Below are 15,886 nucleotides of genomic sequence, written 5' to 3'. Positions count from 1 at the left end.
CAGCCGCAGGACGCACAACAAACCCTCTATTCACTGCCCACTGACGGGCATAAATCACGGGGCACAGCGTGGGCTAGGAAACAGCGCTGCCCCGTTACTGTGAGCTCCCTGGCAGGTGTAACCATGCAACAATACCCCCAGGAATAAGGATCGGGGAGGAGAACTGCTGCACCGTATACAGCCATATGCTTCTATTCATGGAAAAAAGCACAAAGTGGCCAAACACGTGGGAGACTGGCGGTGTGCAATCTGCCAATGTCTCCGGTATATCCCTACGGCGGTCAGCAGTGGTCCAGGGAAGGACAGTGATTAACCCTGTGTGGGCTTTATAAACGTTACAGCTTAGAGGACTATAAAACAACCATATTTATTTATATAGCGCACACATATTCCACAGCGATGTACAAAAAAAAAAAACAGTTGAACAATCACATCAGTCCCTGCCCCAGTGGAGCTTACAATCTATATTCCCTACCACATGTACACGCACACACAGACATTCTAGGGTTAATTTTGTTGGGATCCAATTAACCTACCAGTATATTTTTGGATTGCGGGAAACTGGAGAACCTTAAAGAAACCCACGCAAGCACGTGGAGAACATACAAACTCCGCACAGTTAGGGCCATGGTGGGAATGGAACCCCTGACCCCAGTGCTGTGAGGCTGTAATACTAACCATTACACCATCCGTGCTGCAAAATATGTGTGCGCTATATAAGAAAATAATAATAATATACATGGGTGTATAGTATTACGTACAGCCGGATGCAATAGTTTCCTAGCATTATATTTCTATTTGACAATATTGCAGAAGTCACTAAGTTTTCAGTGACAGATGCAGTGATAAATACATTTATTGTATCATAAAGTGACCAATGATCTAGAACAGGGGTGGCCAACCGGTCAGAGGTAAAGAGCCGAAAAATATCGGTAGTCAAGCTAAAGAGCCGACATCATGCGCACGCCGAAGGCGCATGCGCCCAAAAAAGGGGCGTAGTTTATTTTGACCCCTTGGGTTGGTGTGATACAAATATGCCTCCAATAGTGCAGTGCCATATATACATATGCCCCCAATAGTGCCAGATACACATATGCCCCCCATGGTGCCAGGTATGCACCACACGGTGTCGGGTATGCCCCTATGGTGCCAGAAAGCTGGTATGCCCCCACAGTGCCATAAACTGCTATGCCCCCACAGTGCAAATGTCCCAGCAACAGCACTCACCGTTGTTGCTGCTGCTGCCAGGCAGGGAGAGGACAGTCTGGTGTCCCCCTACAGTCCTCCTGTCATGTCACTGATGGAAGGAGAGCACAGCACACCGCGTGTCTACTTCCTCCTCACTTCCCTGTGACTGGGCTGTCCACCAATCAAAGCTCGCTGGCCGGCTTCTGATTGGCTGCTGGCCCGCGAGCTCTGATTGGCGGACGGCCCAGTCACAAGGATGCACAGTAAGGGGTAGGAGAGATGCGCGATGCGTGCTCTCCTCCCCTCAGAAAGAGAAGGGATTCAGGGAACCGGCAGCAGGGGGGACTGGGACGGACGGTGGGCGGCGGGCAGCAGTGGGAGCAGGAGCCGCACTTTACAAGGGGGAGAGCCACATGAGGCTCAAGAGCCACGGGTTGGCCACCACTGATCTAGAACAATGGTCCGTGCAGTCACTCTGCATCCTGAGGGATTCCCCATTGGTTGCAGATAGAATGGAACGTCTCGGCTACATTTATCCTTATAGCTGAGCAAGACGAAGTCTACCTGACCACCCCTCACCCCAGCTGCACTATGATATGAAAAAAAGGTTTTTGTAAAACTTTTTTTGGGGGGAGGGGATTCGACATGGCTAAGGTCAACACAAGCATTAGGTCGACAATGGGAAGGTCGCCATGAGTTTTTCACTTTTTTTTTAGCCGACATGCAGTATTTCCTTGCCTACTATCCACTATGGCGTGGTGACCGAAGCCCATATCAACCTTCCAATTGTCGACCTAATGCTTGTGTCAACCTTCCGACCCCGTCAACCTTAGCCATGTTGACCTATTTCAGGTATTACCAGATTTTTGTTCCAACCAGCCCAATCTGACAATCAATCTGTAGATGTATGGCCAGCTTTCGTTGTGTTTTTTCTCCTGCCCTACAGGATTGTTAGGGGAGGAGCTTTTGGAGTTGTAACTGATGCTCGGATCTGGTTCACCCTCCCTTCCTCTCTGCTGTGTTGCAGGTGGGCCAAACATGCCCTCGAGATCTGCCAGTGCTTCACATTTCCCAGACCACTTAGTTAGTAATGACTACACCTGTGTACCAGCTAGGTGGTCTGGGAAATGTGACAGATAGTAATGACTGCACCTGCACACCAGCTGTCACATTTCCCAGACCACCTAGCTGGTGCACCGGTGCAGTCATTACTAACTGTCACATGTCCCAGACCCCCTAGCTGGGGCACCGGTGCAGTCATTACTAACTGTCACATTTCCCAGGCCCCCTAGCAGGTGCACAGGTGCAGTTATTACTAACTGTCACATTTCCCAGGCCCCCTAGCTGGTGCACATTTGCAGTCATTACTAACTGTCACATTTCCCAGGCCCCCTAGCTGGTGCACAGGTTCAGTTATTACTGTCACATTTCCCAGGCCCCCTAGCTGGTGCACCGGTGCAGCCATTACTAACTGTCACATGTCCCAGGCCCCCTAGCTGGTGCACAGGTGCAGTTATTACTAACTGTCACATTTCCCAGACCACCTAGCTGGTGCACCGGTGCAGTCATTACTAACTGTCACATGTCCCAGACCCCCTAGCTGGTGCACCGGTGCAGTCATTACTGTCACATTTCCCAGGCCCCTAGCTGGTGCACAGGTGCAGTTATTACTAACTGTCACATTTCCCAGGCCCCCTAGCTGGTGCACAGGTGCAGTTATTACTAACTCACATTTTCAAACATGTTATGCATTCATTTCTAACCGGCACATTCTACATCTCGAGGACCAGTTTGGCCACCTCTGATTTACTGCAATCATTCAGCTCACTTAAAAAAAGACCAGAAGCAACAAGGGGAATCCCTTAAAAAGCCTCTTACTTTTTTCCTAAGCAGTCATGTCCCGCAGTCTAAGCAGAATTAAATAAACAACCCAAAAAAAGGACAAATTTGGTTTAGACCAGCCGACCCTACTGGGCCAAACGATCCCCAGACTACGCCTTACCTTGGGATGCATTCTTCATGTTAGGCAAGGTTTGTGACTTCAGAGGCACGTCAGGCACTTGGACGGTGGTAGTGGTGGCGGTGCCCTCGGAGTAGGGTGCTTTGACCAGCAGCTCGGATCTGGATGGAAGGCGGGGCATTGTGGCAGACTGGATGTAAGGGCCCACAGCTGCCACCCTGCTGGGGGCACTCGCTACCTGCTGAGGTAGATTCCCATCAGATGAAATCTAAATTGAAGAGAGGTTGCAAGCTTTTCAACACAAAACACCCACACGCACAAAGCAATACTACAGATAGGGGGAGCTAGCGGGACAGGGGCAGCATATCACACAGGGGGAACACAGCGTAGGAAGCGCAGACCACGGCCACAACACAACACACAGCTAAGTCCCATGCTCCGAACCGCATTAATATAATGGATTGTGCCTAATCTATCCATCACCCCATGCAAGCAGCGGCTTCTCTTGCACGTCTAGTGATGGAGGCTCAGCGTGCGACGCTATGGCGTAGGCTAGCCGCAGACGACAGACCATTACACCTATCAGTTATATACTGAGCGCACAGCTGGCGGCATTGGCCTATAGTCATGTGATCCCTGCTGCAGCGGCGGCACATGCACTGCAGGAAACAGAGAGTCACTTATTTTTCAGCATGGTTACTAGAAAGAAACCTCGCTTCATGGATTACAATACTGTATACCGCTGGTAATACGCTCCAGGCGGCAGATTCATAGCAGTTGGTTTTGCCGTTCGGCACAAATCTGCAAAAAACCTTTGTTGTTGCAAAACTGTGACCAAGGACGTTCTCCCCTCAGAGGTGAACTGATATACATGGATCAGCACATTGTACTCCTCTGTCACAATCATGCCAGCTACAGCAGTCTCCTATGGTCATCTGTATTGTTCAATGGTCGGCCTGATTCAGCAAGCAATTGGGTAAAGCCATGCTGCACTGCAGGGGGCAGATGTAACATGAAGAGTTAGATTTGGGTGGGTTGTGTTCAATCAATTGCAGTGTAAAAATCAGTGGGCTGCATGCAGAAGTAGACAGTATTTTCCCAGCACAGAAAGAATATAAGTGCATCCCCCCCCCCCTCGCATTGCAGCATGGTGTATTCCAGACACAAAAGGCCTGATTTATACCTGCATGTAATAGCGTACAGTTAAACACCGCCCAGCTGAACACTAGCCTCCCCCGCTACGCGAATCCCCTCAGTAGCATGCAAAGGGGGTGTGTACAGTACCATAGCCCTCACATCAGGCCGCAAGGAGGAAAAAGCATTCGATGGTCATCACCCTCTGTACACACCGACCATTGGTGACGGGGATGAATTCGGACCATAACGAATGTGTCTGAAGCTGCCCCAAAGTTTCATGATTTACTGAATTTGGCTCTTAGTTACTTTTACCACTTCTCTGACCTCTTGTGCTTGTTACATTGGGGCAGCTAATTGTTCAATTTCTGAACTCCCTGCATCACCATAAGCCAAGGACTCTGATTGGCACGAAGGAGCGGACATGTGACCCATGAGCGATACACTGACTCAACATCAGTGCTATACAGGATCACCATTATCCTATGGACAGAGCCAACGTCAGGTCTCTGGGTTAGTCTGTACTAGCACCAATCACGTGAGGCCCATGCACAATTCTGCTGGGTATTACGGTGTAACACGGCAGAGCCTGGGTTAATACAGCAATATAACAGAGTACAGGACAGAAAGAGCACAGCTCGCTGGGTATCCCGTGTGTCACTTACTGGTACGTTCTCCTTCTGCTGCAGAGCCACCTTCTTCTTCCAGAGACGGTCTCGCAGCTCGCTGACGCGCTTGTCCATGGCGGCCACCTCCGAGTTGCGCTTGTTCAGGCTCTCCCGGCGCTGCTGCAGCTTGGCATTCTGCTCCTGGTTCAGCTTGTTCCTCAGCTGAATGCAGTCACACAGGGAGAGAGAGAGCTTAGACAGAGGACTCTAGGAGAGCAGCTAGGCAAGCCCTGAATGCTAATCTGCACAAGTGACAATTGGAGGAGCACGGATCGTGGAAATAAAAGCCTATCTATACAGGGAATATTGCGGGTACTATACGTATAGATATCAGCTTAAAAAAGGAAACCACACAGGAAAAATATCTAACATGATAAAAAAAAATTGAAAAAAAATTGATAATAATTTAAAAAGAACGAATTAAAAAAAAAAAAGTTTACACAATAAAATGTTTCCTAAACTGCATCACGTGCTGTCTTCCTCTTGTTAAGTGAATATTCCATCTCATGGTCCCCACCCACAAATCGGTGGCTCACCTGAAGCTCTTTGTACAAGCGGTCAAGTTCAGCCACGGCGGATTGGTTGTCGTGATAACCCTCGATGCGTCCGTTCTTCAGCATCTCCAGCTGGCGGTTCAGTTCCTCCACTTTGGAAACGGCCACCATCAACTCTTTCTGTTTCTGCTGGAACAAGTTATTCATCTGCTCGATTTCTTCCACTGATAGATGGGAAAGGAGAGAGAGACAAAAGCAAACAATGAGGGGAGGGTACACGGGAGTAAAAAAAAAAAAAAAAAAACGCTATTAATTAAAATGCTACAGCAATTCGGCTGCAAAACGCATCTGATCGGATGTCAAATACATGTGATTTGGCCACTTGTCACCTGAGTTCTCGCCCTGGTCCGTCAGAATAGGTTGAAAAGTGGCCAAATCGCACCGGCGGCTCACCTAATCGCCCGTTGCTGAGCCTTTTCTGCTCCACGTGACCCTTCAGCGCTCGCACTTTCTTCAGCTTGGCCTCCTGGTTCTCTGCGATCTCCCGCAGCCGCTTCAGCTTGTCCTGCTCGCTCGCCTGTTGATGCTGGCGCTGGTCCTGCTGTTTGAGATACTTCAGCCGCTGCTCCTACAGTAACCACAGAAGCCGCGTCAGTTGTATGGCGGCGCCTGTTCTAAACATATTGTAAAATATGCAACATTCCCATAAATGGACAAAGTGTCAGTTTCTTTGTTTAACGCACCTTAGTGGCCAGCATTAGTTGTTGCGTTTCGATTTGCTGCTGCTGCCGGGCCGCCATCTCCTGCAGTTCCGCCAGCGTCATGTCCATCCGGGGGCTATTAACCTGCTTTAAAACAGAGACTCGTGAACATAAGTCTATATACCGCAGTCCCCGTGCTGGCAGCTGCATCTGTGGCCAATGTGATTGGTCGTACTGCGAAGATCTGGATGTTTGCCACATTACAGAAGGTCTAAATCACAAAGGGGCCGCTACGCAGTGCAGCTGGACAATGACTGTACCAGCCCTGGGTAATAAATGCCATGTGTTCTGGATGCAGAGGGGGAGGAGTCTGAGCCTGTTGCCAGTAAATTTACACTGGACGCTATAACCCAGTGGTGGCTAACCTTGACACCCCAGCTGTTGTTGAACTACAAATCCCAGCATGCCCTGCATCAGTTTTAGCATGGCCAAATAGTAAAATGGATGCAGGGCATGATGGGATGTGTAAATCAACAACAGCTGGAGTGTCAAGGTTAGCCATCACTACTATAACCCATGGTGCTTGGTGCCCCACCAATGGTTCAACAGAGAAACTAAATATGGAGCAATCTACTGAAAACTACCCCATTGGCTGGACTGGTCACTCATGTATCAGGCCATAATAATGTTGCTATATAGGGGTATAAGGGAGGCTTCACACAATAGGAAGCTGGTACAGATCGCTGGGATGGTGCCGGATTTAGGTGGAAGGTAGGTGAATTGCAATGGCGACACGGCTGCTTTTGTATAAATCAGTAATACAATACAGTGTACATATACTTGTAATCAGACCCTTGAAATGCATTTACCCCGTTTTCTATCCTCCTGTCAGCGGGCGCCTTCACCCCATTCCACTTCACATTGGGGTCATGGCCTCTCTGTGCATTCCCTGGGACAGGGGGAGAAAAGAGGGTTACAACCAGAAAATAATGGCAACAACCTCAATGTACGAGTGTTGCTTACATAGAACATACTGTAGGTGAGACCATTGATATTTATGAGAAACGGGCTTAAAAGTTGACACAGAACTAGTAGCATTACTGAGGCACGGAGCAGACTAACCATCGTCCAGATACTAGTGACATCACCGAGGCATGAAGCAGAATAACCATTGTCCAGATACTAGTGACATCACCGAGGCATGAAGCAGAATAACCATCCCCCAGATAGTAGTGATATCACCGAGGGATGGAGCAGACTAACCCATCCCTAGGTACTAGTGACATCACTGAGGAATAGAGCAGACTAACCAATTCCCTGATACTACTAGTGACATCACTGAGGCATGGAGCAGACTAACCCATCCCTAGGTACTAGTGCCATCACTGAGGCATGGAGCAGACTAACCATTCCCCAGATACTAGTGATATCACGAGGGATGGAGCAGACTAACCATTCCCCAGATACTAGCGACATCCCCGATGCATGAAGCAGAATAACCATCCCCCAGATACTAGTGACATCACTGAGGCATGGAACAGACTAACCCATCCCTAGGTACTAGTGACATCACTGAGGCATGGAGCAGACTAACCATTCCCCAGATACTAGTGATATGACCGAGGGATGGAGCAGACTAACCATTCCCCAGATACTAGCGACATCCCCGATGCATGAAGCAGAATAACCATCCCCCAGATACTAGTGACATCACTGAGGCATGGAGCAGACTAACCATTCCTCAGGTGCTAGTGACATCACCGAAGGATGGAGCACAGTAAACATTACCCAGGTACTAGTGACCACAGTAACCAGTCCCCAAGCAGAAGTGACATCACAGATGCATGGAGCAGCTACTAAGCTTTCTCTCTCTTTTGCTCGCACCACAGGCATGTCCTTAATGGTCTAAAAACCTTTTCACTGGCATTTGCTATGAATACAGAGATTTTCAGCTTTGTTACATATGTGCCAGGGGTTGAACCTGTCTGAACAGCTCACTGAGATTCAGATGTTTGTTTACATACAAGAAACAACATCCTCAACCACCGACATGAAATCAAAGGGGCTCGAGACAGACAATACACGTTACATGCTGTGCGATTGGGTGAAGGGAGAGGAACACATCTCCGGTTACCAGATAAAGCACAACAAATGACTTAAAGTGATTGAAGAGGTCATTGGGTGTAACCACGAGATGAGGATTATTCTGCAGGACGTAATGGTAATAAATGACTCATATTTAACAGTATATTAATTTCCAAGTCTGGCAGGAGAGGGCAGAGGAGAGCCTAGGGCTGACATTAAACGTAAAGTTAGCATTATGGGCAACACAATTACAAGTAATTGGTGCACGTTTCTGGGCTCCAACAATTTTGCAGATTTCATCTCATACCCCCCCCCCCCCCCCCCCATACACTATCGCCCTGCCCAAGTGCACTTCCCACACTGGGGTATATTTAGTATATGCCAAACAGGCGCGTTATGACGGGGAGCAGTGCCTATTGTACGCCATCATAGCCTGCCCTCAGTAATCTACTAAAACCCTGCACTCGCCGTTTCCACCTCGCCGTTTCCACCTCACTATTTCTAAAAAAGACTAGGTGGAAACAGCGAGTGTTGCCATCCAAATGGCGAGGCTCTTGGCTATATGCAGCGGACCTCGCCATTATGGGGAATCGTCGCTGTCCTCTGATGACGAGGATTACCCCGGAACGTAGAATAGGACGAGCGAGTTAAACGGTGAAGGCGGCTCGTTTTCGCCAGCCGCATTGAATACACCCCGCTGTTTCTATGCAAGTGGAAGCGGCTTATACATAGCCATACTATGCCGATGCTACAAACGCCACGGGTCTATCGGGAATATTTCCCCCCCACCCCACCCATTTCTGCTGAGCTCCCCATCACCAGAGCTGGCCAGAAAACTCGAACAAGATGGAGACATTTGCTATTGAGAAGCAGGGAGATCGCAACCTACCGGAATCTCTAGAAGGAGGACCCTCGTGACGCAAGTAAAACCGCGCCTCATTCCTCTGCGTCCCATACTTATGCAGAACATCGTACATCCGCTCGTTGTCTGCTACAGGGCGCTCTGAAACAAAAGTCATTAATGCCGTTAGAAAAGGTTCCATTGTGTTACGTAGAGACTCCAAACTGTAGCCCAGGAACTGATCAAGGACAAAGAACCAGAAAATCTGCCATCACGGACTACAAGAGCGCCAGGAGTGACGCCGCTGTAAAGTGCCGCGGTCAGTCTCTGCTGCAGCGCGAATATTGATCTGTCGGAGCAACAGCAAACAGTTACCCATCTGTGGTAACAGTACTTCTGCTAGCGCAGTCTGTGGCTCTCCAGTTGTTGGGAAACTACACCTCCGAGCATGATGGGATGTGTAGTTTTACAACAGTTGGAGACACATGAAAAGGTAAACATGATTTTATTTTTATTTTTTTGGGTACTTGTGGACTTTCACGGCTCCCATCGCATGCCCTATGTAGTGGCATGCGATGCAATGTTCCCGTGTTTTTATGCATTTTTTATAAAATCGCATACGATCGCATGCGATCTGATGCAATGCGATGTCATTTTTCACACTGTACCACCCCCACTATCAACGCCAACCCGAAGCATGGCGAGCGCAGCGAACCCGAAGCGTGGAGAGCGCAGCGAGCCCGAAGCGTGGAGAGCGCAGCGAACCCCGCGAGGGGAAGCGGATACCTTCACAGGTATACGTGTCCCCTCGCGGGCTTCACAGGTATCCATGTCCACTCGCCACGCTTCGGGCTCGGTGGCTCGCCACACTTTCTATTCTCAACTCCACGCCGACGTGGATAGTGGGGGTATGAAAAGGTCGTAGGACGCGTACCGCCGCCCCTCGCCACGCTTCGGGTTGGCGTTGATAGTGCGGGTGGTACAGTGTGAAAAATTACATTTGGGGTGCATTTTACATGATTTCAACTCATGTCCATAATTTCTGTGAAAAATGACATCGCATCGCATCAGATTGCATGCGATCTCATGCGATTTTTCCCTGTACGATGCACATCGTGGGAGCCGTGAAAGTACACAAGTACCTTTTTTTTTTTTTGTACATGTTTAAAAAAAAAAAAAAAAAAAAAAAAAAACTGCCCCTTGCTACTACGGCAAATGTCTGTAGACGTCGTGATCTGCTGTTGTCTCATGGACCATTTCAGCCATCTGTTCCATAGAGGATTGAGCGTCAGAGTTAATAAGCCTCCATGGCAAGCACCCCATTACAGGGGACCACTTGTTTCAGCAAGATTACAGTTTCTCTATTTACTACTATTCAAGGTAGATTTGGAGATACGGTGGAAACGATTAAAAACTATTTCCAAATGTTAAATAACTTTTTTCAGATATAAAAATTTAGAATGTTCACTGATCTTCATGATGAAGCTCTTGAGTGAAAATGCACTAAACCAAATTCTAGAAGTCTCACAGACAGGTATTTCAACTTGCTCTCAATAAAATCATTAATTGCGCAGAGGGAGAAATACACGGCAAATCAGGGTACCAAATTAAAATGTATTAAAATATACTTTGGCAAAAGAAAACAAACAAATGAAACCACAAAAAAATACACATTGGTTATTTTCTCGCCATTTAACATTCCTGCATTTTAACCCATTTAAGAGCTGATCAAATTATCCCCTATAAATGCCAGCGTCGCTCACATTAGTTATATAATTTCAAATAAAAAAAGTTGGGTAAAGGAACTATGTAAGGTAACATTACAGGTCAGTATGATGAATACAATGTTTGCTTGGCATTTTTCACACCTATTTTGACAAATTCACTTGGCACCCAAAGGATTAGATATTTTCCGGCCACTATACAAGCTCAGGTAATTATCGCCTCTGCAAGCGCTCTCTGCATTTCAAATTTCAACCGAAAGAAGTACATATTCAGAATCCAGCTGCGGCGCCCCTCTCAGTTATGACACCGGCCCTAGGGAAGAAAGGCCAGCGGTCCGTAGTGTTTCAGCAGCAAATGAATGTGGCAGCTAATGAGAGAATGCAGCATTGCGGACATCCAGGATAACGAGGGCTGCCGCATTATAAACGCAAGAGAGCAGAGGCGCGGCGGGCCGAACACAACGCTCATTCCCCAACCTTGACATTTTTAGAGAAACTCTTTGCCAGAATAAAATTAAACCAGGTTTAAAAAAGCAAAATCCTCTCTGCCAAGCTCAGCGCTCACATTCTCCCTATGAATAAAGGGAATTATTCCCAGTGAGTGCCAAAAGCTAATGTATGAACACAAAGAGCCATTCTCCTCTGCTGGATACAGGGAACACAAGAGCATTTCACAATTACTATCTACGCACACTCTTCCCAGCCACAGCATTGTACACGCAGGCCGCTGAGAAACTAAACACAGACATTTGGGGTGGGGGCGGGGGTTCCCCTCTATCATGGTGAGGTCACTCACTTCATCCCATTAATCAGAAAGTGCGCAGAGACCCAGCTCGATGCTGAACACTGTAACTGCCTGGAAAATGGGCAAAGACGCAACGTTTGGGGGTTCACAGTCAAGCAACCCTTCCCCACACCTCTAGGAGGGGATTCTGGTACACGGTCTGCAAAACCGTACAAATCCCCAACAGCAATACAATTCATTCAATGGGATCGGCCTCACAGCTGTCGGCTACCACACTCATCGTCACAGGTACTGCGTTCTGTCTGCAACAGGAGCATCTGCTCTACAGAACATGTACAAACTTACCACAGCCGGGGAGACAATTTCAAGACGGCTGCCGGGTAAATATTAGACAACTAGAAAACATCTATCAGCCTGCGAGATGCAGTCACAGATAATGACAGAGATTTAGACTGTATTTTTAAATGGGCAATATAATAAAAAAAAAATCGAAACCAACCTGGCTTTGGCCTTTTAAATTATTGTGGATTTAAAATCTTGGGCTTAAGCCCCATACACACGAGGCAACCCTGCGGTTGGGGGAGACCGAATCGGCAAGTGCATGCACTGGTGGTTCCCACTTTTTAAAATCACGGCGCCCTAGTGTATTCAAATTTTATTCATGGCACCCCCAGTCCAAAAGTTCTTATTGAGAAATTTTAAAAAAATACTAAATTAAGTAAATTGTGTTTATATGTCACCCATAGGGTTAGTTATACGGTGAGGAACAGGATCCGCTTCTATTTGACCACATGTGTTATAATCAGAAGCCGCAAACACTGAATTGAATTTTTCAGGCCCAACTTACGGCATCACTGCTATGTCCCGATGCACCCCAAGGTGCCATGGCACACCGTTTGGGAACCACTGGCATACACACTTGCCAATGCCTGCCCCTAGGTGAGAGATGGCGAAGGCGAGCGACGGGTGTGCTGTAGAAAGGCGGTCGTTAACGAGGACCTCCCCCATCCGGATGATGCGCGTGGTAGTGTGCATCGTTAACAGCAGGGAGTGTACACACTAGGCGATATCGTACACATTATCGCTTAGAGTGTGTGGGGCTTAATTCGCCTGAATGCAGGTTCTCCGCAAAACCCCTCCCAGCATGAATACGGGATAGGGCAGTCTAGGGGTAATTCTGCACAATAACAAAACACTACGTAGCCAGAGTCACTGATGTAATCTGCTGCATCGCTACTTGCACTGATGATATCGTAGAGGTGGAAACAGTTCTCTTCAAGACTGATACATATTTGGAAGTACAGTATTAAAAGACATAGGGGTAAAGTTACTGATTGACGTTCTATTGAAGATGCTATTATCTTCTAGAAGATAATGATTGGTTGCTATCTTCCACAGAACTCCCATCTTGGTAAAATGACCCCATAGCGTGGGATAACTCCAATAGTAAATAGGAGCCATACCTGTGCCTCGCCAGACTTCGGATAAGTGGCACTCCGTCTCGCCCGGCTCCTTGCACAGCTCAACCACCTCTCTGCAAGTGGTCTCGGGGGTGACTGGCACCTCGGTGAAATGTTGCTCATTGTTGCTCAGATAAACCGTGAGGAACATCTGTGGAAGACAGCGTCAAATATTATTACAGTAAGTGACAAGAGAAGGAACAGAACAGCATATGCTAAGCAGAGATACTGTTGGTGAAAGGCACCCTATCCATATACCCGTCGTTCCACCCACAAACGCCTGGAACCACATGTGTAGACCTTAGGACATGAATTGCCGACTACTGCTAACTGGTCCTGGACTGCCAGCTAGGCCTTATTCTCAGGAGTTAGATTGCCACACTACAACTCGCCAGGTATGGGTTCGGTATATATTCAAGACTTTAAACACGTCAACACTGCTAGAATTGTCGACGCTGGGTTATTTTACAGTCACCGTCACTAACCCGGGTGGCGATGCTAATCTTCATGGAAATGCCATTTTTAGAACAATGTTGACATCAATGATGACTATGGATGCAGACATACCAATAGAATACTGGTGAAGGCGTCAGCAGCGTATATCTGCTCCTTACACAGTGGCGCAGTTTTACTTTTGCAGCTTTTACACATGCGGCCTAGTGTTAGAAGCCAGCAGGTTTTTCCTGCAGAAAGCCGTCTCCCCCTGCAACAGAGGGAGACCTGGCGCCATGACCAAGATGCCAGTCAGTTAATGCGTCGGGTATGTATAACAGAGACCATGGTGGCGGTTACTCTGCAGATGGGTCCAAGGCTGCCTTTACCCAATGGGCCTGAGATCATTGCAAGTTTTGGGAATCACTTCAGTGGTTGCAGAAACATCCTCCCGATTTGCCCATTGGCTCCCGTATTTTGTCTGTCAGCCTATGGCCCCATGGTAAAACAGGTCATCTTTCATTCTGCCCCTTCTGACCTCCGTAAGCATTTGTTTCCCATCCATCCCCCCCTTCAGCAACTCACTCCCCACCCCCATGCAGCACCACATTCCCCATGTAACACATAACCCCTGTACACTGCCTGTCCTATGGAGAGGGGGCTGCTATTCATTAAGCCTCTGTGGCACGGTGACAGGCTGGCAGTGAATCATTTATTTGGGAGTCACCGTCAGGACAGTTCTCACGGATGGGAGCAGTGAGAGTCCCCCTCCCTCCCAACCACAGAGAGACCCCAAACTAGATGCATCTAGAGGGGCCAGAGACAGAACCCTGTCCCAGGACCCCAGTATCAGTCCTGCTTCCCAAGCATAAGCAATGTCCAGGTTGGACAACATCGGAAAGCGCTACTGAATATGCTGCCGCTACAATTAGTAAGAAGTTAATAAGTAGAATTAAACTTTACTAGGTCAGTCATTCCACCCAGTAGACGTGTCGGCAATGATGACGGCACTCTTACTTGCCTTTAGAGTACAGAGCTTTTAAATGGAGCCAAATGTGACACTTACTTGCTCCTGTGTAAAGTACACATATGAGGCATACTTGTATAAACAGTGAACAATACAGACAATATGGGAAATATCAGCTGCTGAAGAGCTGTCAGGTGTAGACAAACAGTTACACAATAGCCTGGTGAGCTGTATGCGGCGTGGCCGGGAATCAGAGGTATGAACCCCACTTATCCAGGATACGAGTACATTGCAGCCTTACGCAGGTTACTGGGAGGATGCGGCCCTTATATTACAGCTACTCAGCCGGCTGGGACATTGCTGGCAACTACTGCCGCTACCTCTGCACAAATCTCATATAGAACGTGGAACATTCCCCCTCAGCAGATATTATCCTGGCAGCTCAGCGGAACAGGGATTCTGTGCGGGTCAGCAGTTATGGATAGAAAGCTTTACATTATTGCTGCACAATATAGAACGCAACGCACCGCACCCCCCCCCCCCCTTATCCAACCATAGGCCACCAGCCCTGCATTGACATTGTAGTCTGTACAGTAAGTAACGAGATATTTCTGTGTTCTGGCACCCAGCATCTTTCAAAACCATGCTGTTCCTCCTCCCAGCCTGGGGTGTCGCTCTATGCTTATAGCACAGTGTGGTCTGTATTTCAGCACAGATATGCAGACCGGACCTGTGCTAGAAGCAGGTTTTCAAAGATGCAGGGTGCTAGGATAAACATTAAGTTCCCCTGGCATGGCAAATCGCTATCCTCTCGCTCCGCCAATCGATGCACCCTGCAAAGCGTGGGGTTAGGCCATGGAGCAGCCCTCTGCAGCTTCCATAAATCAATTCCAAGGATTGCATGCAGATCATCTCTCCGTTACAGCCTAGGGAAAGAACAGAAAGAAGGAAATACCAGTAGGCGCCTTATGCACACAAATATAACAATTTATTAAATGAACCTATCATACACAAATTAATTAAAATAAATGGACACAAAATATATAACAACAATAGCAATATCAGTATAAAAAGTTAAAAAACATGTACAATAGCAAATGCTGATTTAATGTATAGTTACCAAGTCCCGGTAGATTTTATCATATGCGCATATGATGCCAGGTACTAATGTCCCGAATTGAAGGATAAATTGCCAGCGCTCTGTGGGAGTGAATAAAACCTGTAGAGTCTCCCAACAGGGTTTTTGTAATCCACAGCGGGGGTTTGAAATAACTTTGTGATGGCAGACGATGGTTAAGTGAAGCCGATGAAGTCGACACTTATGTGTCGATGGAGACGACAGCCACAGTGCTTACTTGTGGGCAAATAATTTGCAGCGGATCCCAGTTCAGGGTAACAAATACACCAATGTGCCCCACGCCTGGCGGTGTCAGATGGTTGCAGAGCAGCCGCACCGGCCAGACAGCCAAGTGCAAGCCGCTGGACAC

At 47.9% G+C, this 15,886-nt stretch overlaps 1 protein-coding gene across 5 annotated transcripts in view; it reads right to left on the bottom strand.

Moving 5' to 3' along the window:
• Positions 1-15,886, bottom strand: part of TP53BP2 (tumor protein p53 binding protein 2) — a 47,494-nt gene that overhangs the window by 13,313 nt on the left and 18,295 nt on the right. For 2 of the 5 annotated variants that reach the window (XM_083175573.1, XM_083175572.1), the window contains exons 3-10: positions 13,004-13,151; positions 9,120-9,233; positions 7,015-7,094; positions 6,188-6,292; positions 5,898-6,072; positions 5,487-5,668; positions 4,948-5,112; positions 3,191-3,416 (exon numbers count right to left, since the gene is read on the bottom strand). In XM_083175573.1, the coding sequence (XP_083031699.1) occupies positions 3,191-3,416; positions 4,948-5,112; positions 5,487-5,668; positions 5,898-6,072; positions 6,188-6,292; positions 7,015-7,094; positions 9,120-9,233; positions 13,004-13,151 (1,195 nt within the window). The remainder of the gene's footprint in view (positions 1-3,190; positions 3,417-4,947; positions 5,113-5,486; positions 5,669-5,897; positions 6,073-6,187; positions 6,293-7,014; positions 7,095-9,119; positions 9,234-13,003; positions 13,152-15,886) is intronic. The other 3 variants (XM_083175576.1, XM_083175575.1, XM_083175577.1) reach the window with 3 other exon arrangements.

Source organism: Crinia signifera, chromosome 3, assembly GCF_055691185.1.
Source record: "Crinia signifera chromosome 3, ASM5569118v1, whole genome shotgun sequence".
Lineage (NCBI taxonomy): Eukaryota > Metazoa > Chordata > Amphibia > Anura > Myobatrachidae > Crinia > Crinia signifera.
Note: the sequence above shows the minus strand (reverse complement) of the source record. Positions and strands in the feature narration are given on the sequence as shown.